This window comes from Pezoporus flaviventris, unplaced genomic scaffold (genome assembly GCF_033815535.1).
Source record: "Pezoporus flaviventris isolate CSIRO_AGI_PZ_B2104156 unplaced genomic scaffold, CSIRO_AGI_Pfla_v1 ptg000078l, whole genome shotgun sequence".
In the NCBI taxonomy this organism is placed as follows: domain Eukaryota; kingdom Metazoa; phylum Chordata; class Aves; order Psittaciformes; family Psittacidae; genus Pezoporus; species Pezoporus flaviventris.
The window spans coordinates 16,376,826-16,400,748 of record NW_026892626.1 but is presented as its reverse complement, the minus strand read 5'-3'; the positions used below and the strand labels follow the sequence as shown (position 1 = coordinate 16,400,748).

The 23,923-nt window shown below is 40.7% G+C and overlaps 1 protein-coding gene across 3 annotated transcripts in view; it reads right to left on the bottom strand.

Annotated features, from left to right (window-relative positions):
* The window catches only part of USP22 (ubiquitin specific peptidase 22), a 100,536-nt gene that overhangs the window by 32,761 nt on the left and 43,852 nt on the right, over window positions 1–23,923 (bottom strand). For 2 of the 3 annotated variants that reach the window (XM_061473904.1, XM_061473906.1), the window contains exons 3-5: window positions 21,139–21,252; window positions 20,547–20,591; window positions 15,898–15,999 (exon numbers count right to left, since the gene is read on the bottom strand). In XM_061473904.1, coding sequence (XP_061329888.1) covers window positions 15,898–15,999; window positions 20,547–20,591; window positions 21,139–21,252 — 261 coding nt within the window. The remainder of the gene's footprint in view (window positions 1–15,897; window positions 16,000–20,546; window positions 20,592–21,138; window positions 21,253–23,923) is intronic. The other variant, XM_061473905.1, reaches the window with a different exon arrangement.

The following is a 23,923-nucleotide window of genomic DNA, read 5'->3' as shown; positions in this document are numbered from 1 at the left end:
AACGAAGATGAACACTCACAGCAACAATCTTCCCTCTCTGGGTTACTGCTGAACCAGGTGAAAATGAAATTCCCCTGTGTCTACTGCCTGACTTGGCTCCTCTTCTCCAGTTATTGAAGGGTGCCAGGTTAGTCACTGCTCATCCTGAATCACTGTAAATCCTTTCTGAACCAAGCCACCTTTCTGGAGCCACTTTCACTACCCACCCTCTGTCCAGCTCCCTCAAGCTGCTCAGTCACCAACAGGCATGGAGAGTCACCTGGAGAGCTTCACTCTTCTGCTCCAGTTCACTTTGAAGAAAAGCCTTTTAAACCACAAGTCAGAACAGAGTTCTAGAACAGTATTTCTTAACTTATAAAGAGATATCTGATACTGACATTTTCAATTTTTTCTGTATCTGTTATATTCTATACATAATATTTTCCTGTATTATACTATTCCATTATCTAAAAATAACTATCAAATATCATGCATATGTGTGTGCATCAAGAGTCATCATCCACATTGAGTCCTGTAGTTCTGGGAGGTTGGGAGGATGACAGAGTGCGTTGTAGTTAGATAATATTGGTACACAAATATGGATTTAACAAATATTTCCATTTGGCACTGACAGGAGTCAAATATAAAGCCAGCCCCTCCCATCCAGAAGCCCCAATACACACAAACGTGCACTCTGGTACAGCTGGAGGACACATTCTTTAGTTTAAATAGCTGACCTGCACAGACATCACCTGGGAAAACCATAGATAAAGTCTATTCTGTAGAATACTGGGATTAGAACAGAAAGTAAGTTTATCTGTACTCATTGCAACTGCTTACCCTATCCGAACACACAAGAAGAGTGAAGTGGAGCTTGTTTCTTACACATGCTGACTTGATGTTGGCACATTTTCCCCTGGGAAACTCAAACGTAAGATCCAAGGTGCACATGAAAACCGATTTTAAACAAGGAAGACATTGAAAACAGAACCAGTCACTGTAAGACAATGAAGAAGTGGCTCAAAACCACCAAGACAACATGTCAGGTCACATTTCCCAGTTTTGCTGCCTCCAAGAGAAGTGTTATGACTTAAATGCAAGCTTAAGTACTTCATTCAGGTTCACATGACAACTTGAAGCCTTTTTCTTTTGGCAATTTCTGGCATATCTGTGTGCAAATGGGCAGGTCTGGAGTGAGCTCAACATTTCAGAGGCAACTTCCCAGATTTATCCAGGTTTATGTTGTGTTAGGATTGCCATTCACAAGACTCTGGTTTTATCTTCTTTTCTCCCTTAAAATATCCATAACCCCCATGAAAAGTTACCAATAGGCAACAACCTACCTACATCAAATTGCCAGGCCGGGCTGGACAGGGCTTGGAGCAACCTGCTCTAGTGGAAGGTGTCCCTGCCCATGGCAGGGGGTTGGAACTGGATGCGTTTTGAGGTCTCCTCCAACCCAAACTATACCATGATTCAATGGTATATACATGGTGATGACTGCAGCATCTGTCCAGCAGTAGAGATGAACATGCTTTCGACCACGTCTATGAGAATGATTGAGTTCACCCACACCACAACATAAACCCAGCAGCAGTGGTTCTGTACAGGCAAAACTAAGAAGTCCAAACCAAGTCAATGTGGTTGTGTTCTTTATGCAACCAGCTTTAGTGCCTCTGCACTGCATTCTTGGAAGGCTCCTTACCTTGGGCACAGCACCACGTGAGCATGCTCATACTGACACTGAGCGCATTCTTGCTGCTCTAAGCCTAAGTGGAATTTGCATTGACTTAGCATGGATTGAGACACCAATGTTTTTCCAGCATTTAGTTTGCCCTCATCCCTCTTAGTTAACAGGGAATTTATTGCATTCACTTTTGTTCAATGGCTTCAATGACATCACATAATATACACTTACAGGAGGTACAGACTACATCAAGATAGCACGAATGCAACTGGAAGACAGGACAATAACTCAAGAGTAACTTGTTAAGTAGGAAAAACTATCTGAAATCAATTACATTCAATAAAAACAATTGTGAAGTCGGAAACAAGAAAAATTAAGTGGACAAACACAAAATGAGGAGCGATGGCCACAGCAACAGAACCTGAATGACTTAATACTGTGCTATGGTGCTGAGACAAACAGCGTTTTGAAGCTTCACAGGACTATGAGAAGGTCTGGGAGGTTGTTATTGTGCCTTGGAGACAAGAAAACCTCAGCTGGAACTGAGCACACGTTTTAGCCCTATGGAAACTGGGGAGAAGTTGAGAACATGAGGGAAAATTTCCATCAAATGAATATTTGACACTGGAGAAACAAGTGAAGAACCCACTGGTTGAGTTTAATTAATTAAAGGAGATAGTGCTGATGGAGGAAGAGCCAGGCTGACAGTTCTCAAGTACGTTACAGGCCACTGCAAAGAGGATGTAATTAACTCTTGTGGCCTGCCAAAGCTATAATAAAAGACTGAGCTCACAAGAAGAGAAATCTAATTAGATATTAAGAATAACTGTCTCACCGTTAGAAAACACTGCAACAAGGGAGTCTGGGACTCCCAGTTGTTGGAGTGGTTCCAAGCCCTGCTCCAGCAGGAATGGCGCGTAACATTGCTCCTGACTCAGGAAAGGTGTGAGATACCCCTCTATTTGTCATCCCGTGACTGTTCACGCATCCAGACTAATATTACAGTGTGATACAAACCACCTTTGACAGGGAGGGGCAAGGTGAGGGCATTTGCACACAACAGCTAAGCCCATCTAACAGCTCACTGATGCCAAAAAGGCTGCTCGCCCTGCACTGAGCTGCATCTGCTTGACTCCATGGTGAAATGGGTCACCTTGCCTGTCTGGCAGGGGAAGCAGTCTCACCTTGAGGGGATGAACTCATCATTAGCAGCAAGGAGCCTTTGACCTGTCTGAGCAGGTTCACAGAGCTCAACAAGGGTCAGGACAAAATGCCAGTGCCAGAATGTGGGAGGGATGCAGGAGCTGTTGGTCTCTTTCATGGATAAACAGCCTCCTATCCTCTCTACTGTCACAAGCTTCCAGCACAGGCTTTTGTCTAAAAGCCACAAGCAGGGTAGCAGAACAGCCCTAATGTCTGTATCCTTATTCCTACCACATGGTTTTAGAAACCAGAATCAACTGCCCTCCCTCAGGAAGGGCTGGAGAACAGGTAACAGCTGCTGCTAGCATCAGGGCTGCTAACTATCCTCAATGTCATTTTTAGACTGCATAGGTATTCTGCATATGAGCTTCTGCATCTGTGGCTCAATGCATCATTCATTCACTTCAGCAATGCAAAAAATAGTCACAGGGTAACACAAAGAGGTCGCCTGGATCTGCTATTTCAGTTCATTTCCTCTGTGTCATACCTGCTAGTGAGTGTCAAGATAAATACATCTGCAGCTATGAGAGGTGCTATAAATCAAAACTGGAGGAGTGTCCCTGTATCATGTTGCACCTTCAGTTAAAAGCAGTAACTGCCAAAAAACACTGGGCTGAAGACACAGCATAGGAGCTACATGTTTGTGACTCATTTAAATACAGAATTTCTAGTAATAATCAACAACAACCAGCAATGAGAATCAAGAAAGGTTCCCCTTTACTTTGCCAGATCTGGGAGACCAAACACACATCTCTAAGCAATGACTACCAAAGAAGGCTTTACTATAGGGCAATGGATCAGCCTTCACACACATGCCACTCAGACACGGACTGTTGGAAGAACCTAAGGGCAAGTGACACCCTTAGAGCAAACAGATCAAGTAAGTTACCAAGAGTATGATCAAACACAGGAAGTGCAGTGGTTTATATTACTATTGCAGAGATGAAACAAAATCCCCAAGCCAGACAGTGATTCCTGAGTGTACACACTGTGCCAGACACAGAAAGTACTCTCTATACTATACCCACAGCTTATACATCTTTGGCATCAATTCACCAACCAACCGTGCCAAACCATGAGCCAGTCCATAGCCCAGAGGAGTTTGTTATTCGCCTTAGGGCACACTCCCTATGATTTCCTTTACCTGTAGATACTTTGTGGTGTTCAAGCATTGTGCCCGACTCTCCAAAAGAGTTCTGACCAATTACCCTTACTTGTATTTCTGTTTCTCCAGGCTTAAAGCACTTCCAAACAAGGTTAGTGATCTCTTACAACAGTGTGGGCATGGTAAGACAGGCTGTGAGGTTACAGTCTGTCATTTCCTTCACAGTAACTGTATGCTCGGGTTACGACCAAGCACACAGACAAGGAAGGAGCACTCCATGTCCTTTAAGTTCGCATCCCTCTGATTTGATGGTACTTGGCTCATGAGAGCACACCCTTGGCCTGGTAAAATGAGTCAGCAGGCCTAAAATATCTGGCAATACAAACAAACCAACCTCTTGAGGTTAACTTTCCATACAGGAGGTGTAAATAGAGGAGATGTTTCAAGCAAGTCAAGGGACTGCAAGGATCTCTTCCCTGCAAAACTAAATGAAGAAACACGCTTCCAAAACCAAACACAGGGAGTGGTTTTGAGCAAACCACTGACAGGGGTGTTGTGTCTTCCACTAAAATCACAGGAAAACATAGCTGTAGAAGATGGTGAGAAGTGACCGGGTCTATCTCTCTACTTCAAGGCAGAATTAACACTACCTGTATTATTCCTGACAAATGCTTCCCCAAATTATTCCTACGACTCTTCAGAGTTGAGATTCTGCAACATCTCCTGATGCACTCATATTCTGAAGCGTTCCAGTGTCATCTTGATCGATAAATTAATTCAGAGCTTAAGAACTGCAACAACATTAATATGGAAGATACACATCCACTATGAAATCCAGATAAGCTTCTCTACTAGTAGTATGAGAGCTTATAAGTAAGTTTTTTAATACTTCAAGTAGCAACAGCTTTAGAAAAGCTCCTGAAATGAGGGAAGAGACAACCTGTCCAAGATACTGAAGTATCACTGGTTTTCTGTGTACCTCAGTGGGTATGGCATGAGCCATTTTATTTCCTCTTATGTGGCCCCAACAAGGAAGAAAAGATAACAGCTGGACAGAAGCCTTCTGTGGGCCAAACCTAGACAAGATGACCCCAAACTGATCACAATTAAGAGTAAAAAGAAACAGATCAGAATACAAATAATACTTCCTTACAGAGTAAATACATTGCTGTCTTGTAGCAGCAGAACACGACAACAATCCTTATACAACCACACACAATTCCATGTGACGAGTCTGCAAGGGTTGGGTTTTCACCTAGGTAGGAGACAAAAACTATTCCAGGAGCAACTTCTCCTGGCCAGGATGTAAAGTTGAATTGTTCTTCCTGTTACAGCAATGGCTGCCTTGTGAGAAGAATAACCTGAAGTAAAAGAAACAGCCAGAGAAAGGCCTTTTCGTAAGTTGATGTGAGACAGTTAAATCCACACCTAAAACCAGGCTTTAAAATATACACACAATGAGCATCTGCATGAATTTACTGTCTCCTGCAGCAAGCATATGCTTAAATTAAGTGTGGGGCAGGAAGAGAAAGGGGAGCTAAAGCCAAGGCCCTCTGCAGTATGCAAGACGAGCTTTGAACCTTTTGGTAAGTCACCTGCTAACAGAAGGAAGACCCGTGAGCACTTTGCAAAAAGGTCTTTTTTTGTTTCAGCAGTATGGGAAATGTCAGGTTTTATATCTGTAATTTCTCATCTTCAGCATTCTTACCGACCATCTGCATTGCCAAATTGTTTTTCTCTCTCAGGTGTCTCCAGAAGAATCCAAATGCATCATGTTCTCAAAACCAGAAAGCTATACAGCATGTTATCACCCACAGCAATTATTTCTCTCTATTCGATTCTCTCAGCTGAAATGAGTAAGACTGAAAAAGACATTAAGTTTTGCAGCAGAACTTGTACCAAACTTCCCTGAATCCCTATCTTGGCATATCAAGACCCACTGAACAAATTTTGTCTGTTGTGCCTCAACCTGATCCAATCTCTGTCAGGGTCTCTTAGCAGGGAGTGAACACATTGGGGAACACATACATACAATCTGGATCTCAGATTCTCAGAACATGCAATAGAAGAGAACATCTTTCCTATGTGGCACTGGAAATAATCATGTAATGCTTTGATACTTGGTAATAGATTTGATTATCTGATCCCTGTAACGCTTGAAGAGCAGTTGGCTGGAGGAGAAAGATGGAACACAATGCTCTCCAAGCACATGTTGTGTCAAGAGCTAGAGAAACAGAAAGGTGCCTAGTTCTGCACAGCAGAAAACATGACATGAAACGCCACATTTAGGTATGTGCACTGCACAAAATGCCTTAGTTTAACAAGAAAGCCAGGCCCCTTACAACTGTCATGCTCATTGTACACTCAGATATACAGAGATGAATGGATTTAAAGAAGCAGAATAGAGGTATGGAGAGGCTCCTAAATCAACCACATGACTGAAGCAGGAGCTGCCCTGTCTCACCCACCCTACAAAGCACAGTTCAAGGCATTAAAGTCCTATAAACCAGAGCATGGAAATAACAATCTGATAATTGCAGGAAGGGAGCACAGAGAGGAGACACACAACATCAGGAGAGAACATCAGCAGGCAAAGACCAGGAACTGTGTCAAAAGGGCTGAAGGATCGATACAGAGCATTATGACAACTAGCCCTTTAGTTCAGCTCTAGACCCATCAAAGTATTTTTAAACAGCAACCAAAAGAAGCCTTCATACAAAACAAAATACATCAAAAGGTGGCACAGAAGAAAACAGTCACTTTGCCCTCCCCCAAAGCAGCCCAACTTCGAAACTCAGTGAGCTCTTGCATGATCTGCACAGAAGCGCAAGACTTGCAGTGAGAATCCTGTGCAGATGGCATCTTTAAAGAACAAGAGGTACTCCCACTAAACTGACAAACCAAGATTCACACCCGCAGCCGTCCTTTCCCCCCAATATCACACCATATGCTGCCTCCAAGTTTTTCCCCTTCCTCAAAACAGATTTCACAAATTAATAACTTGAGGAGTAGGCTAACAGCCAACGAAATTAACTGCCTCCAAATATATTAATATGCACAAATTCTTGTTGATGAACTGGCACCGAGCTATTCCTACAATCCACAACACACAAACCACGCCACATGCTGTTTATGCATGTCCCTAGTTTCAGTATATACTGTATCTACCTTCTGTCCACACAAAGCCCAGCTCCAGAAGCAGACAGGAAAGAGCAGAATGGAAGGTCATAGTAAATATACTCCAAAAGCTATCCACAAAAGAACAAAACTGAGATGAAGATTACTGGCCTTGTTGAAAATGCCATGCTCTCATGACACAGAGTTAATCAGGTTAAACCCACTGGTAAATCAGTTTGTTTCTTTGGGCTGGGTTTAAGAGTAGGAAGAAGAAACTTCTCATGCTACAGGTGCACCTCTGCCCGTATTAAGGCTGTAACCAGCGTAGTTACAAGGGCTAACTCTGAAAGTCATCTGGCTCTTGATTTAGAGATTATGAAATTACCTTTGCATTGACTGCAGCACTGAACACCAAAAACATACCCTCCATTTCAAGAAAGGCTTTGGTTTGTAGAGGATCACTGCATGATATGGGCAAGAAGAGCAACAGTCTCCAGCTTGGCACTGTGTGGTCATACCTGCTAACCTCAGGGTTTCCTGTCGAAGAAGGACAAAGTCTGCTGTTTGTTCTGACAGACACAAAGCCAAGCACTTCTGGAACAACTTTTTCTGCATCCGCTGTTTTGATTTAATTTTTAGTAAGTTAAACAATTCCCTGATAAATTTCCTTTAATTTTAAACAACCAATACTTGATCTAAATAAAGGTAGCTTGCTCAAGAAGGCCAGAAGGAAGTTCTGGCTATATATTGCTGTTGGGTTTTCTCTTGACAAGAGAACTCCCGCTCCCATAAAAACCTGTTCAAGCAGATGATGACAAGTGACTAACATTTACTGCATTTTTCATGCTAAAAGCCTAGTGTTTTGACTGCATGATGAAGTTATATAATGACTTAGTGAAGAAAGTACAGGGGGGGAAAAAAACTACCATTCGAGAGAAACAGGTAAGAGAAATAATGGAGTCAGCAAACAGCTGACACTTGAAAGTTGAATGAGCATCTAAAATGGGAAAAAATGATTTTGTGCTGCTACCTAGCTGGATTCAATGATGAAGCTTCACCTGAAGAAGTCAAATTGAAACACTTGTCTTAACTAAAACCAATGCGTATGGATTAGTAACCACCATGGATCCACTTTTAAGAGAGTCCAGGAGGAAAATCAGGTTTGAGTTTAGACGTCTGAAACCCGATCCAAGCCTTGGATTAAGAACCCTGTCTTCCAAGGAACTGCACATTGTGAACACCCCCAGTGTATCTACCTTTGTCTCAAATCCCCAGGAGCCACCTAGAGTTAAAATATTGATGTTCTATGTAAGCAACATGAACAGCAATATTCCAAGGCAGGGCAACACAAAACTTCAATCCCAATGACAATCTGCTTATTGAACACGCAACTAGTTTTAACTTGGTACAGTTTTGAGGTAAATACCTCTGGAGATTAGAATTCCAGCTTTACAAGCTCCGATGCTCACATCAACATGTCTTAATCTGCGATACTTCATATTATTGTAGCTAGGCACACACCTATTCCCTGGTACCTCTCTTTGCTCTTACTTCCCTACTAATAAAACATGTAAAACAAGCTTCAAATGGAAGGGAAAAAGTCAAATCATTCACAGGTTTATATATATATATATTAATGAATCCTAAAACTTATACAAAAACCCACTGCTCCTCAGCCACCAAATATACCCAAAGGTTCTACTCAGCTTCCTGTTCTGTTTTAACCTAAACTGCTCCCACATAAAGCCATGCAAACGAAAGCCTTCAAGCAGCCCCCTGAGCCTAAGAAACTCCTTCAGAACACATTTAGCACACCAGTGCAAAAGCTGTTTCCAATGCCAGCCTACCACCAAGCTTGAAGGTATCTTCTCCTCAAAGCTGGTATTGACATTTTGTTAATGTTTACTGGAAACAAAGCAAAGATATGGGATTTATTCTGTACATAGACAGTGCAACAAACAACCTTTAAGACTCCTGTTTCTAAGAGCTGCTAATACTCCTAGATCCTCAAAAGTTAGGTCTGGTGTTTCTTCAAGAATCCACATCCTACTGCAAGAAGATCAACCAAAAAGCACTGGGCAGCCTAACAAAACTAGCCAGGATTTCCTGGAATACATTATTTTCCAAGTTATCCCATTGCTGTTGCCCTATACTTCCCAGAGAAGAGATGTTAACTGGTTTATACTTCAACTTGTTGTAGCATTTCAACCTGAAAGTAGGACTAAGCCCTTGGGGGAAAAGTAGCTCTTTGTAAAGGGAATCCGTATCCTCCTTTCATTATTCTTTACAAGCTGAAAAACAAGCCCTGCAAGTTTCAACTGTTCCTTCAATCATCAAGCACAAGATAGGCAAACACTGTATATTAGTTACTTCCAAAGAGCTTTTGTTTCTCTCGGGAAGGGGGACTGTGTATAAAGGCTGAAAAGGGAGAGCCACAGACTTTGAGGTTATGCACATACAGCACAGCAAGAACACGGCATAATGCAAGTTCATCTGGATTTCAGCCTTACTGCTGATGGCTTTAAAAACTAAATAAATTGATAAATAAAAGATAAATTGTTTTAGAATCTTAAAAGGGAAAAGGAATTCATTTCATTACATATTTACTTTAAAAATATTAAGCAAACCATGCAACAATACAGGCCACGTTATCACCGATGTCAGCTTCTCACAGAATTTGTCGTCTTCATATGGAATCCTAAAAAGCCTGAAAAGTTTGTTTTCTGTTTAAAACTGACTTCCTGGCTTATTCTGTGATCCAAGAGCAGTCAAATCTTTGCTGGCTTTGCTGTAGACAAATGAAAACCACAGCTTGGATGCAGTGTGGCTTGCTGCCAGCAAAAGGAGGTTCCTCCTCACTCCCAGCCAGGCATCCCGTCCCTGTGCCGTCCCCTCCTCACGCCAGCTTTGTGCTTATGTCAGAACCTTTGTCAAGCTGTCGAGTGCAGTAACACAGAAGAACATTGCTCTTGCAAAACCACCACCAACAAAAAGCACAATGTTTTCTGCCAGCTTAATGAACTGAACAGACTCTGCAACCAGCTTGACTGCTCAAGAGCCAATGCCCAGGAGAGGGTGGGACCATGTGGCTGGAATTAAGGGGAAGCATACATAAGGGTGAAGAGAAAAGGACCGCCCCCTGATGTAAGAAAGCTGTCTTTCTCAGTTGTAGCATTACATCTTCACCCTTAGCAAGTATTAGAAGTATACTGCTAGTTCTTTTGCTTAAGACATGGCAGAAGGGGAGAGAGATAGATAATGAAGTCATATTGATTTCATTAAAATGCTTTTTAAAGTCTGGTTCTCTTGATGTTCATTAAAGAGTACATCCCTGCAAAACCATGACATGAAATGGAAACACAAACAGGATAACTCATATTCAGAAAGAAATCATAATTTCCTTGATTCATGATTCAATGAAATATGGAGATAGTAAAAGCAGAAAATCCCCTCGTTCCTGTGAAGCTGGCTAGAGATCAAATAAGTATTCTGAAGAAGAACTGTTCATTAATAAACTCTTCAAATGCAAAGGTAAGATTACTTACCCTTCTGTAACAAAAGCTTCTATAACAGAAGTTTGCTCACTCCAAGCACGTAAAAGCTCCAGGGACTTTAGTGCTAGTGTGGTTGTCCCTAAGCTTATCCAGGAGCAATTAAATCATAGATACCTTCACAGAAGTTGAACCGTGTGACATTAAAGCAGGGATGCAAACTGCTTTCTGCCTTGGAAAACCATCAATCGATACACAAAAACTAGCCATCAATACATAAAAAGATGAGTGAAATGCCAAATCTGGAATTTCTTTTTGAAAAGCCCTTTGCAGAGGAAACCTTTGTATTTTGTATCACTAAAGAGGTCAACTTCAAAGGTCTAAGCAAGACTTCCTGAAAGCATATCTCTAAAAACCTCAGCAAGGAAATCATAACTCCTTTAATGTTTCTTAGAATTCCCTTGGAGAGGAAAAGGGGGGTTTAAATTTAGGTTTACTACCAGGTTTATCAATGTGAGACCTAGATATTACACAACTCAGGCCAGCAGTCAGAGCTTGTGACAAGGTAAGACAGGAACTTACTAACCCAACCTTTGAGGAAACGGTTTTACAACCAGGTAACCATTCCAGTTGTGAAATTAGACAGAAAGAAAGAGTCACAGAGGAAACATGCACCTGAGCAGTCTCAAAGGTGGTTTTCGTTTCTGTCATCGCAGAGCAGCCTAAAACCAATTAAGAATCAAAGGCTTCCAATTCCAGGTGCACTTTGTGTGCTCATGATTTCAAATACAGAAATATTCTGCTTATAAATCAATCACTTTGCAATTTAAGTTACAGCTAAAAACTTGGTGCTGTACCAAACCAGGTTTTCCATTCCACTTTCCCTTTTCAGCTGCCTTAAGTAGCACTTAACTAGACAAAGTACACCAGAAAGCTGGTAGATTCACAAAGACAACTCTCGGGTACTGATGTAGCCTTCACCACCTGTAAGCGTTGAAGGTGCTTCTGCACAAGTGGGAATGCTCCTGGTAGCCTGTTTTAGAGAACCAGAAGTATTTTCCAGGCTGCTGTTCCTCTTCTCTTGCCACCTTTACATGAGAGCTCGGCTGCAATACTTATTCCACTTACGCTGCTCTTTATCACTCACATCGCGCTGCTTAGCGCTGCACAGCTGCATAACCCACCTGCTTCTCCCATGTAGCTATTGTTTTCGCCATCTCCCCCCACCTCATCATTCCTTCTGAAAGCATTTGTTCCATCTAGGCTATCCCCTCTGCCTTTTTGCAAGACAGCAAATGGGAATCCCAGATGGCTCCTGCTAATTACCCAAGTGCCTCCAGAGTCTAATTCTTCCTATTGTTACTACACCAATCTTTAGCCACGAAGTCACTTCGTATGGTAATCGGAGACCAGCTGATCCCAAGCTAATACTTTGTGTACTCAGGAGGACTGATCTGCTGGGGGTATTAATGACAGCAGAGAAGATAAGCTTTGGAAAATAGCTCCCAAAAGATGGTGTACCACTTAAAGTGGCATTCCAACCTCATCAGAAATACACTTTGCTTGTGAACGTGGGGGTTTGGTCACTACACTCACCTGTTGAGGGCAGCCTCTTCACAGACAAGAGACTGAAAAAATCCCTTTCCTTCTAAACTGATTTAATCTGATTGAATAATTATTAAGTCTTCCCTAATTTTCCATATGAAAGCTTTGGTGTTTAGGGGATGCTTGAAAGCTTCAACTCAAAATCAAGATGAGCACTGCTATGAACAGAAACGTTCTATGAATTGAACAGTCTAGGCCACGATTCAGAACTACTGCTGAGAAAAACACACAATAACTTACACAGTTTCTACTTTCTACTCCCCCTCTGCATTCCTCACAATACACCATCCCTTCAGGCTGATCCAGCTCAGCTGAAGAAATGAGCAAGGCAGCATGCTGTAGCAAATGGCACATCAAGGCCTGAGAATGCCTTGAGCCATACTGCTTCCAAACGGTGCATGTTTATGGTCTGAGTAGACTAGAAAGTCTTCTTGAATGTCTTGAAACACAGACACTCCATTGACATTTGAAGCCTGCTAGGACATTAGGATATGAAATGTCCCACAAACCCCACACTATATGAGGATTTTTCACCCTAGCTTCTTGCATGTAGATAGCTCAATGTTTCCAAGTGGTTCAGAGTGACTCGAGTGACACTGTTAAGATGTTTATGTGCAACAGTGAGAACAGCCCTTTATATCCCAAAATGCAGGAATCAGCACAGTTTGCACAGCCTGTAGCAGAGTCTGACAAGGGTTTTCATTTGAAGAGCAGTTTGCTCAATGGCAAAATAGTGACTGAAGCAAATCTTGAATCTTCAACCTATTTTATCTTCTTCCTAGTTGGAAAGATAAGCCTGAGATGGAAACACACATTGTTTCAAAGGAGAACCAAGCAAAATCTATGTGGTTTTTGTTAAGCTGAGGTTTTTTTGTTGAGTTTTGGGGTTTTGTGTGGGTTTTTTTGAGGCTGTGAACAAGAAATTCCATCTTCAATGCATTTCAAATTATCACTCAAGTGGAAACATCAAAAGCTCAGAGTTTTGCACAGTATTTCCTCTAATGAACTACCAGCTCAATCCTCCATTATAACATATTCATTTCATGACTGAGGATTCTTCAGATGTCATTTATGGTGCCAATGAAAGACAAAGGATCCTGCAGCTGTATATATATGTTCAAGCAGCTCAAAAAGAGCAGACACATCCAGCTGTTTGAGAAGCATCAAGACATTGCTACAAATCTGGAATTAAAAGGTCCCTTTAGGTACAAAGGAGGTTCTGCCATGGACTAAAACATTCACACAAATAAATGCCATGCAAATAACATGTAACAGATGTAACAGGAAGTTAAAACATATTTCACTACATGTTCCAAATACGAACGACAAAGTTTAACAGGCTTAACATCACGTGCAAACGTCGCACATACAGGTTGCATACACCCTTTCAAGGTCATGCCTGTCCAAGTTTCAAAGTGGCGTCCCATCTACTTTAGCTGTAACACTGTCACACTTGTCATACGCAAATGCTGAGACAGGCATCGGCACAATAACCATTTCATGTCATTGCAGAGCAGTTGAACACACCACCTCCCATGTGACAGCAGTCTGTATCAGACAGAAAGCAGCAAATACCCCAGCCTTCCTCTTAAAACAGCTTTGCAGAGAGTGTTTTATACATAAAAGGCAGCTGGCTATGTTTTAACGGACCCTTCTGTAAACAGAACTGATCAACAGATGTGCAATGCTTATTACAGATGGGTATCAACATCAGCTTCATTTTCAGAACCAATAAAACTGGACATTATGCCTATCCTCTGCGCCATTTACCTACCTCAGAAGATAAATTGGATTCACTAATATCTGCTATGGGATTGATAAAAACTTGATGTCAAAAGAATTGAGTACTAGAAAAAGAGAGAAATGAGCATGTCCAGATAATTGCAGCATTTCAGTCTACATACAGGCTCTTCGCTGATCTGAAACTGCAAACAGACAAGTCAATGTGAGGAAAGCGAAGGGAAAAGGACTCTGAAGCAGATATATATTTAGCAGCAGGTTAGATAGAAAAGGCTCAAGGACAATGCAAGTCTTTTCTTCCTCCAGCTAAACCCCCAATGTATTTTTGTGAAAGAAAGCTACTCGTTTGCTTTTAACTGCAGCCCAAACTGCATTATGTCTCTTGGGTGCTTTGATTTTTTTTCTCCCGTCTTTCTAAGTCTCAGCACATAGCCAGCTCGAGGGCTCAGGAGGAGAGATTCTTAAAAGCATGCCTGCAGAAGTAAAGAGATCAGTCACTTTCCCTTGTCCCCTGTGTTCCATGCGCGTTCCCCCGCCCGTGCGGCGTTGTATGAGATTACACGCAACCAGACACGGCCTCTTGAAACGGACTGGAAAATGTAAAATCCTTTCAGAGTAGGCAGAGCATTCCTTCCAGTTGCAAAGGGAAACACAGAAATGGGCCTCATTTCTTCAGAAAGGTCACGTTCACCTTCAAAATTCTATCAAACTCCTTGTTTTCCCCCTGTACAGCTCTATTATCTTAAGGAATCGGTAACAGCCTTTACAGCATATACTGGAGGCTCATAAAACACAATGTGAACATGATGCAAGCAATCTTTGCCTAGTGATTTTTTTCCTAGGCTGCTTGTTTTCAACGTCCACATGCTTTTCCAGCTGTCCTTCCTGTTTCACTATGGCAAATGCATAGGTCCCTTTAAAATCACCATTCTAGATGTGTTTTCAAGTTACCACAACTTACTCTGTGCTGCTCAGTCCATTGTTCCAAATAAATATACACACATTTTGGATTAATCATGACTTATTGTATTAGAAACATGGCATTAGGAAGTTGTAGCAATTGTGGTTCAGTGTATTTGGACAATAGCAAATGTGCTGAAAGCATGATGTGTTCGTGTAAGAGTTAGTGGCTTAAAAAAACAGGAATAAGCTTTTTAAACAGTTTCCTGCTTCCAGTGTCTATAGCTACATTTTCAGCCTTGTACCTTCCCCATTAAAACATTACTGTGCATTTAACAGCACAGGAAAATGCCCAATAAACTCAGCCCTTATCAGGAAGCTACTTTTAACCCCCGAATCCCTAAAGACAGCAGAAAGAGATTGCAAAACACTGTTCATTTTCATCATCTTCACCCAAATACTCTCCATCCATAAGCAGATATATGTTAGCATTTCAGAGAGATCTTTGCTCCAGACTACTGAACTCCAGAACATTAAATGTTTGATACACATTTCAAGACTGCTGTTTTGACACACACTGGAGAATAAGTTACCTCTTTTCAGAGTCAATATGACGTTGAAGAGACTCCATTTAGAGTTAGAACACGAAGCAGAAAGACATCATTGTGCTTACTGTCTCCTAAAACCAGATTTCCCAATAGATTGTTTTAGATAAGGATACATCTCAGCTACAGGACTTCCCTTCATACACTTGGCATGGGTTCTCTGAGCTGAACTAACATCACTGATTTCTGCTGAAGTCTTTAAAGGCATTTTGTAAAAAAAACCAATTCTGCTTCACAGTTGTTCCACAGATGATTCATCATCAGTACCTGAAGTGACAGAGCCGATATCCTTCTCCAGCGAGAACAAGGTAGTGTGAAATAAACTCATGTTGCTATCCTTATGTTTAGGAAATCCACTACAATAACCTCAGGGAAAAAAACCTTTACAGGACAAAAACACCACCACAGGATTTTGACCATATGAGTGGCTGAGGATCAGCTTCAGAAAGGATGTCTAGAACTTACCTATGGTGCAGTTTGTGGTTATTTTTCTCCGCTTGGGGTTGTGTCGTAGCAATTCTAACTCTCGTTTGGTTGGCTCCCATGTTGAATACTTCTCTCCAATGCCTAAGCAGACAAAAAGAAAGTTTCAGGAAGCTGTTTAGTAAAAGGATTCAAATCGCGGTTCAAGTAAAAGCTTTCAACATCCCGTCCATTAGGTTAGATTCAATCTACGTACAACTGCAAGAAGCCAATTTCTTTTTAGCCCTTCAGAAAGATATCAATCTTCCAACAAGTAAGAACTCAAGAAAAAAGAAGCTGTTCTTTACCTATAAGGAATACCTAGCCCAAATAAGTTTTCCATTATTGGATTATAATCCTCCTTTCAGTTAAAAGGAAATTCCAGCACAAGAATAAATCCACTATTACACAAAAATGCATTTCTTTGTGCTCAGGAGGTCAAGTGACAGAACCACTATATGATTTCAGGAGAAGATACAGGATAACCATGAAATCTCCTCTCCAAAGCTTTGACAGTTTATTAAACAGATCAAAACTGACCCAACTTAATGGACAGATACAGGCTTAATCTTTATAGATTAATAGCAGTATTTAGTAATTTGATATACTAAACAGTTGTTACATGTCTTAGAATTTATCATTACAAAGTATGACCTTTCCTTATAACCACTGTTGTAGGATTAGACATTAGCAAGTTCTAGCACTTGAGACTCACTCCACTGATGGATCTAAGATCACCTACAAATGCAGTTAGTAGTAGGTTTACATACAACCCTCCCCCCATCAACAAACCAAACCTCTCCAATTACTTTACTATTTCTCATGAGCTGCAGCTAAAATCTGTCATTACTCCCTTTAAACACCAACACTGATTTCCAATACATTAATTTTGTTCAAAGGAAAGTGCAGTAAAAATGAGTCAGATTAGTAGTATGGAGAACAGATCTGGAGTAAGCACAGAGTTGTGTGCAGTGTAAACCTGATACAAGAACAACACAACAGTGAAGACTCATGTGCTGACCAGCTAAGTACTGCTGCAGCGTTCTACGCAGCACAGAGGAATTACTATGCAGGGTCAATTGTAGCGAGTCACAAAAGCATCTTGGCATTAAAACTAATAAGATGACAAGCAATCTATTCTAAAACTGAGGATTAAAGTCAATTAGGAGTTATTTTTCACGGAATGCATGGAGCAGAAACAGTGCTGTGCTACAGAAAATATAAATCATACATATGAAAAGAGGGAGAACAGAAAACATAGCTAGAGGCTTACACATTCTGCATAATGTGCATGAAATTTTAATAGCTCTTTGATCTTCATTTTCAGAAATAGCTCTGCTTGTCAGAAGCTACCCACCCAAAACTGTTCAATTCATAGTTACTACTGACCCTCCAGCTTCTAGTAAGAAAAGGTCTCATTTTCACATTCTGGAGGACTAGAAAAGTCTTATTTACACGGATGCACCCATCTCTCACTTGGTTTGATTCAGCAAGAGATTATGCGAGAAGCATAAGAAAAAATATCAGAATCACACAGTCCCTTTCCTTTATCCAAGGTTCAGCATCAAGCTCCACACCCAGGAAAACAGAAAAGGAAACTAATTACTGTGTAACCGATTGATGAGATAAAACAGCTGCAATGCTTTGAATACACTATACAGAAGGCAAAGGCAGACAAATGAAGCAACTTCAGAGATGCACATATGGACAGTTCACATATGACAGAACATTGGCTGGCAACAAGTTTTGGATTAGATGTCTGCAGCAACCCTTTTCGTGTTTGTAATGCTCCCTTAGGGATTTATATGAATTGGATGGCAAAGAAAGCTCAACATCATTTTCAACACAGTGTTAGTACCAGCTATTGCACTGGCCAGCTGTAAAATCCCAACTCTGGCATTTGGGCTCACTGGAGTTTAAGCGTGGCCAAACACAGTGTTATCTGACAGTGGGATGAAGCCTTGTAGTAAAAAACCCTTGGATATGGTTAAATCCTGGTTTAAATCAAATGTAACAAAACTCACACCCAGAAACGCATCTGCACTCAGCTTTAGGCATGCAGTAGTTCCACATATGTCAGTGGGACTATTCATATATATTTTGATATATATCTATATATAATCATATAGCTTAAAGAGGATGGGGACCAAAGCATTTCACAAGAGCAACTCTTCAAGACAAGTTAAACACGACAGCCTGCGTTACTTTGCAGGATTCTGGGTGAATCAAATATTGCTCAATTAAAATGGAATGAAATCAAACAGAAAACCAGGTGAAGTTAATGCCACAACACACACAGAGCACAACAGACAGAAAACTTTCTTACAGAAGCCTTTCATTAGAAAGGGCACAAGTTAAGTCAGAGACAGATATTAAAGTGTTTTGTTCCAGCTGTGTAATTTAACATGAATACTGAGGTTTTATTACTCGTGAAAACGAGTGAGAAAAGACAGCACCATTTATTAGGAGTGGTTTGGTGTTTAAAACAAAAGCAAAACACAACTAACCACCACAAAGACGGAAAAAGGTTTAATGCAAGGTTTAACACCAGCCACAAACATGCCAGAAACTCCACCATAATCTACCTTAAACAAAACATGCACAGGTTACCATTTACAACTAAAGGAAAGGAGCATTCTAAGAGTCAAAAATTCATCATTTTGAAAACGATGCTCTAAAGCAGCCAGAGATTCAAGTCAGCATGTGAAATCTCCATCCAAGGATTCACTTTATTAGGTCAAATACACAAATTGTCATTTCTCAGGGACACACGGATGAGGGAAGGAAAAGGCGATGAAGGCTCTAGTTTATACAGGTCAGTTTTGCAAGTAATCATTAATATTGATTGGTTACTTTGCCAGACTTGAGCAAATCCCCCTTTTCCCCTCCCCAAAATCCAAGCATTCGTTAGAACGAAGGGCTCTGTGTATTCACGCCTCCCTCATTATTAAAAGAGAATCAGAGGGGAAAAAACAACGGTAGAGTTGCGACTTGTTCAGAGTTATATCATATAACCCTGAACTACAGCTGGACACGGGGACTCATCACACTAAGTGTTAAAATTACAAGAGAATGAAATGAATCATGATATTTGGGGGTTTTCTTAAAGTTGTTTTTTTTTCTCCAGGCATCGTGTTGTTATGTGAGCATCTATTAAAGTATATACTAACACCCTTCAAGCACTGTGGATCCAAGTTTGAAAATACACAGCATTCACACTTCAGTTTTTAAGCCAATCTCAGCTTTTGCAGACTGGATTCACTTCTGAAGTTGCCAGCACTATCTGAGGTTAACTAACTGTGATAGAAATATAAAACCAAGACACTCAGTCTGGGGTCTGAACTAATCCTGACACTCAGTTTGGAGGAAGAAGGGTTTCATCCCCCTTTATAATCTTTCAGATAACTTGAGTCACTATGGGAAGGAGGGAATGGATTGATGAAAAGAGACGTAATTCTCCATTATTTCTCCTATGTATCTCCCTTTCCCATTCCTTACTTAAATTTGTAGGGAAACACACATGGTTTCGTGATGAAAAACCATAAAACAAAAGGTCTTATGCCATGACTTGAAAGGAAACACTATCTATATGGTGTACGCCAATCATTTAAAGTGGATTGTGTATTCCTTCATTTTATAGCTTCACTGATCATCACAGATTTGGTCTATGGACACAGAAGACGCAGTGTGCATATTTATATGAATAAACATTCATATATAGTATGGCATTCATGAGTCAGTTAACCAGTACAGAGAAGGTGATTCTTCCCTTCACCACACAACTCTCTGGTCCAAGACAAGAAGATTAACTCTCTTAAAGCTGTTTTTTCCCTAGAATATAAGCTAGAGCAGCCTGAGGTCTACTGGAGGACAATTGGCTGCATCTCAGTCCAGAAGGCACAAATACATCATTTGTCAAGAATAAGATAATTAAGAAATTAGTCTTTGAATTTATATATTAAAAAATAAGGAACCAGGGTCCTTCCTATTCTATAGCATCACAAAGAAGCGTTATGTTGTTGTAGTTAACTAATTTGGTGCCTCAACTCCCTCAAAATGGGCATAAGCAGGAAATAGAATGAGATCTGCAGCAGGAACTAAATAACAGCAGCTATACTTTTGATATGCCATCAGAAAAACTCTGTTTAATACCACATTAGCTGCTATTTTTAAAATGGGAAATGAGGTTAAGAATGGTTTGAAGTCATATCAGCCCTGACTAAGGCTGTCACATTGAAACAGGATGCCATGGATTTGGTAAGAGACGTTACTAGACAGAAGTCAGCTGTCTTCAAATACACACTTTCCCACTTTAAGAAAACATACCCCCTGGAGGTCACTGGAAATGGAAGATGACAAGCTTTTATAACCGATGCTTAGAAACTACTCAGGTTAAGATAAATGCTACTTCCTTTCCTTTCCAAAAAATACACAGGGAGAAAAGGTTTGGTTTGGAGTAGTTCTGTCAAGGAAAGGGCATATGAAATCAAGTCTGCTGTAATTATTCAATCACTGGAACATATCCAAACAAGAGGAAAACAACTGGCACGATTAAAACTGGCATTTGTAACTGTGATTCATGTCTATAATGGCAGGATAACCAGCAAAGGGACGCTTGTTAGTGAAGTGCGTCGCCAGCCCACGCCTCTTACCTGTCATTGTACACTGGTAGTGAGAAACCACTGTTGGGGTGAAGGCTAAAAAAGAAAAAATTAGGGAAAGCAAACTGAATAAAACAAATGTGGGTACAGATATTTTGTGTGTCAATATTTCTACATAGATACTGTGCGTGTACCATGAAAGCACAGGGTGTGTAAGTAAGCTGGCACGTTCTATTAGAAAAAAAAAGGAAGTCATTAAAAAGAAAAAAAATCACACACAAGGGTGGAAATTCATGTGAGGGGAACGGATTTATTGCCTATATAAGCCTAAAAGAGCAGCCTGGTACATTTTCTACCTGATACAGATCTGACTCTGGTGTTTGGCATTATTAATGTTAAGTATTTTTATCTCTTCTTGCCATTAAAAAGGAAATAGTTTTGCTACACTTAGGTGTGGTGCACATATTAAACTAACAGTCTAACCCCTGGAAAGTAACAGCTAGACATCTCTCTCTCTCCCATGGCCTGCACTACTGTTGCTAAAGAGCTCTCTCTTCCCCTTACTGGTTTTTTGCCATTGACAAATGGGAGGGATAGGTATGATTAAAGCCAGAAACAAGAAATTCAGGCAGGAAAACCAAACCTTGTAATTTCCAAGCTTTTCGTTGTTCTTCTTTGGCAATTTGTTCCATGTCTTTGTCGTATATGTAATCTTGACACATAAAGCAGTATATACCCCCATACAAAAGGTCTATGGCTGCAAAACAGAAGGGAAGTTGGGGAGGAAGGAAAAAAAGACGTGAGTTTATAAACTAGAAGACATTTTAAAGCAGGTTTCCAAGTCAGGCACTTTCTTCTCAGCAGTTCACAAAGAGTAAAATCTGTACCTTAGAATCTGAAGGATAAAGAAAAAAGAGACATTAAAATCCTGATTTCTTCTCCAGTTATAGTATTAGCTATTCAATTGCTTCTGGTACAGCAAGAAAACTGTGCAAGACAACAAATCATTCACTGCCTTCAAGTTGGTTGTAACTCACAATATACCCCTCGAAGCCGTAAGTAACCAAAAGGCATAATTACAGTGACTGACTACAACACGTGCACAACTAGTACTATAAGACTTGATATGTAAGTTTGATATTGCCTTTTTCTAAGACTTCAGTATTTCCTATTCAAAGCCATTAAAATAATTAGAAAGCACCTATTTAAAACCCAAATGAAGGCTTGAACAGAGGACAGAGCTGAAGACTCAAAGATGCTTGTGCAGGGGAATGTTTTTCCAGAGTAGTTTATTCCACAGGTTACACAGCTCACTCTCATTTCACACACTCTTTTAGAATGGATGTAAGAATTTTGTCCATTGTTCAAAGTAGTTTTCTTACACAACCCTAAAGAAACGAAAGCCAAGAAATTAAATGGATCAGCTAACTGGGAAATATTTTGCTTCAATATACACTGAAGAAGGAAGGAAGTGGAAACTACTCATAGAAAATTGCTGATTTTCAGTAATTATTTGCACATCAGACAGATATGGAAAAAAGCCACAAAGTAAAATAAAACCAATTCAGTGGGCACTAGCAAACTCTCAGCCAGCTACTAAAACACAATCTGCATCTAGCAGCCAACTGAGAAACACATCACCATTCCCCCTCAAGAGTACAGCCCCATTTATTTCCAAATTCCTTTTATTTCCAGATAAATAGCATTATTAAAATAATCTCTCCACAGTGGAAACTTGTATTAAACAAAGGAAACCATTAGCACATTAGGTGGCCTGCAAGCAACAGCCCTGAATTGCTTTGAAGTCGTAAGCAAGCCAAACCACATGCCACGCAGCTGGAATTCTGCTGTTGGTCTCACCAGGCAAACAAAGGTGAAGTCTTTGTGCTCCCCCATTAGTGGGTCAGTGCTTGTGGTAAGGTTTCTTTCTAACCATGTTTTGTCCATCTCTCACAGCCTCTAAACCTCTCTCAGCTTCCTACCACTCTCCTTCAGTCCTGTGTGCCTTTGTTTTTCCTCTTCCTCCTCTTTCTAAATCACTTTTTCAATGATTACATCAAGTCATTAGTAATCAAAAACAATTACTGTAAGCAACTTTGCATAATGTCTGGTATCTTGCTTCATTCTTTTGTTCTGCCTATCTGGATCACCATCAGTTTCTGGAAGAGGATAAGGTCTATCAAGTGTTACCTGGTGTCATGTCTAAACACTGCAATTTTCACCCTTGTGCTCAGAATTCTGCTCCTTCAGCAGAGTATCACAAAAGGGGATAAGAACTTTGGCTGCAGGGAAGATCAGTAACAACACTATGCAACTGCATTGGGGGGGGGGGGGGGGGGATATCACAGGCTACATAGTATGAGAGTTATATAGCTATTTAATCCATTATCTTCTGCACTACCAGTTATTCAGAGTTTTCAACAAAGAATAACCGTTGGAAATCTGAAATATGGTCTCAAAAGACAGAAGTCTAATCCTGTTCCCCATATATTCTTTTAAAAGATCCCACAAACAGCCCCTCTCCCCTCCAAACAACAAAACAGGGCTGGCAGAATGTTGTATGTGGAAGACTCTGTGAGCACTAATACTTTCAGTATAAGAATGGGTAGGTGTAACCTGCACTCAGAGGATTTCTTCTCAGCTTTCTGAATCTACATGCACAAATGATAAAGTATAGCTGTCAAGATCAAAACCAACAAGAGACCACCCTACACAAACCACTTGTGCAGAGCAGAATGAATTTCTAATATAAAGAGCCAGAAAGTCTAACACAAACACTGATGGAATAAGAGCTGTAATTGTCCAGAGCCTGATTAAGGACTCTTGAGCAAATGTCCTCTTTCCAGCATACTTAAGTGAACAATAGAGTTGTATATATGCCAATGCTTTCAATGTCATTAAAAAGACTGCAATAGGTTTTGGACAAATTACCTCAAACACCAGTGACAAGGCAGCTGTACAGGCCTGGTTACAGCACAAAGGAAGGGCAGCAGTTTCTCATGAGAGCCAAAACACGGCTGCTCAATTTCAGGATCCTAGTAAAGTGTGTAAGTTTACTGTTTCCGATCAGTATAAATTGAGTTTTCTCCTTGAAATATACTTCAATTTTCTTATTCTGGTCGTGTTGAGGTGAAAAAGGATGTTTTCTTTAGGGCAAAGTGCAAAATAATCACTACCAAGTCACTGCGGGGAGCACGATGTGCACAGCCAGTCCACAGGGCCTGTTGGGTGCTGAGCAGAGGGTCCCCAATGAAGGAACCACAGAAGGGACGGACTCACTGACAGAAACTCTTCCAAAGTAAGCGATTCGTTACAACTAGCAGAAACTCCAGCACACCAAAAGGACAAAGTCCATGTAAAGCAACAAATTTCACCTCATTGTTATCAACAGGTTAAAACGTTTTGGCTTGTGAAAACTAAATTGCTGG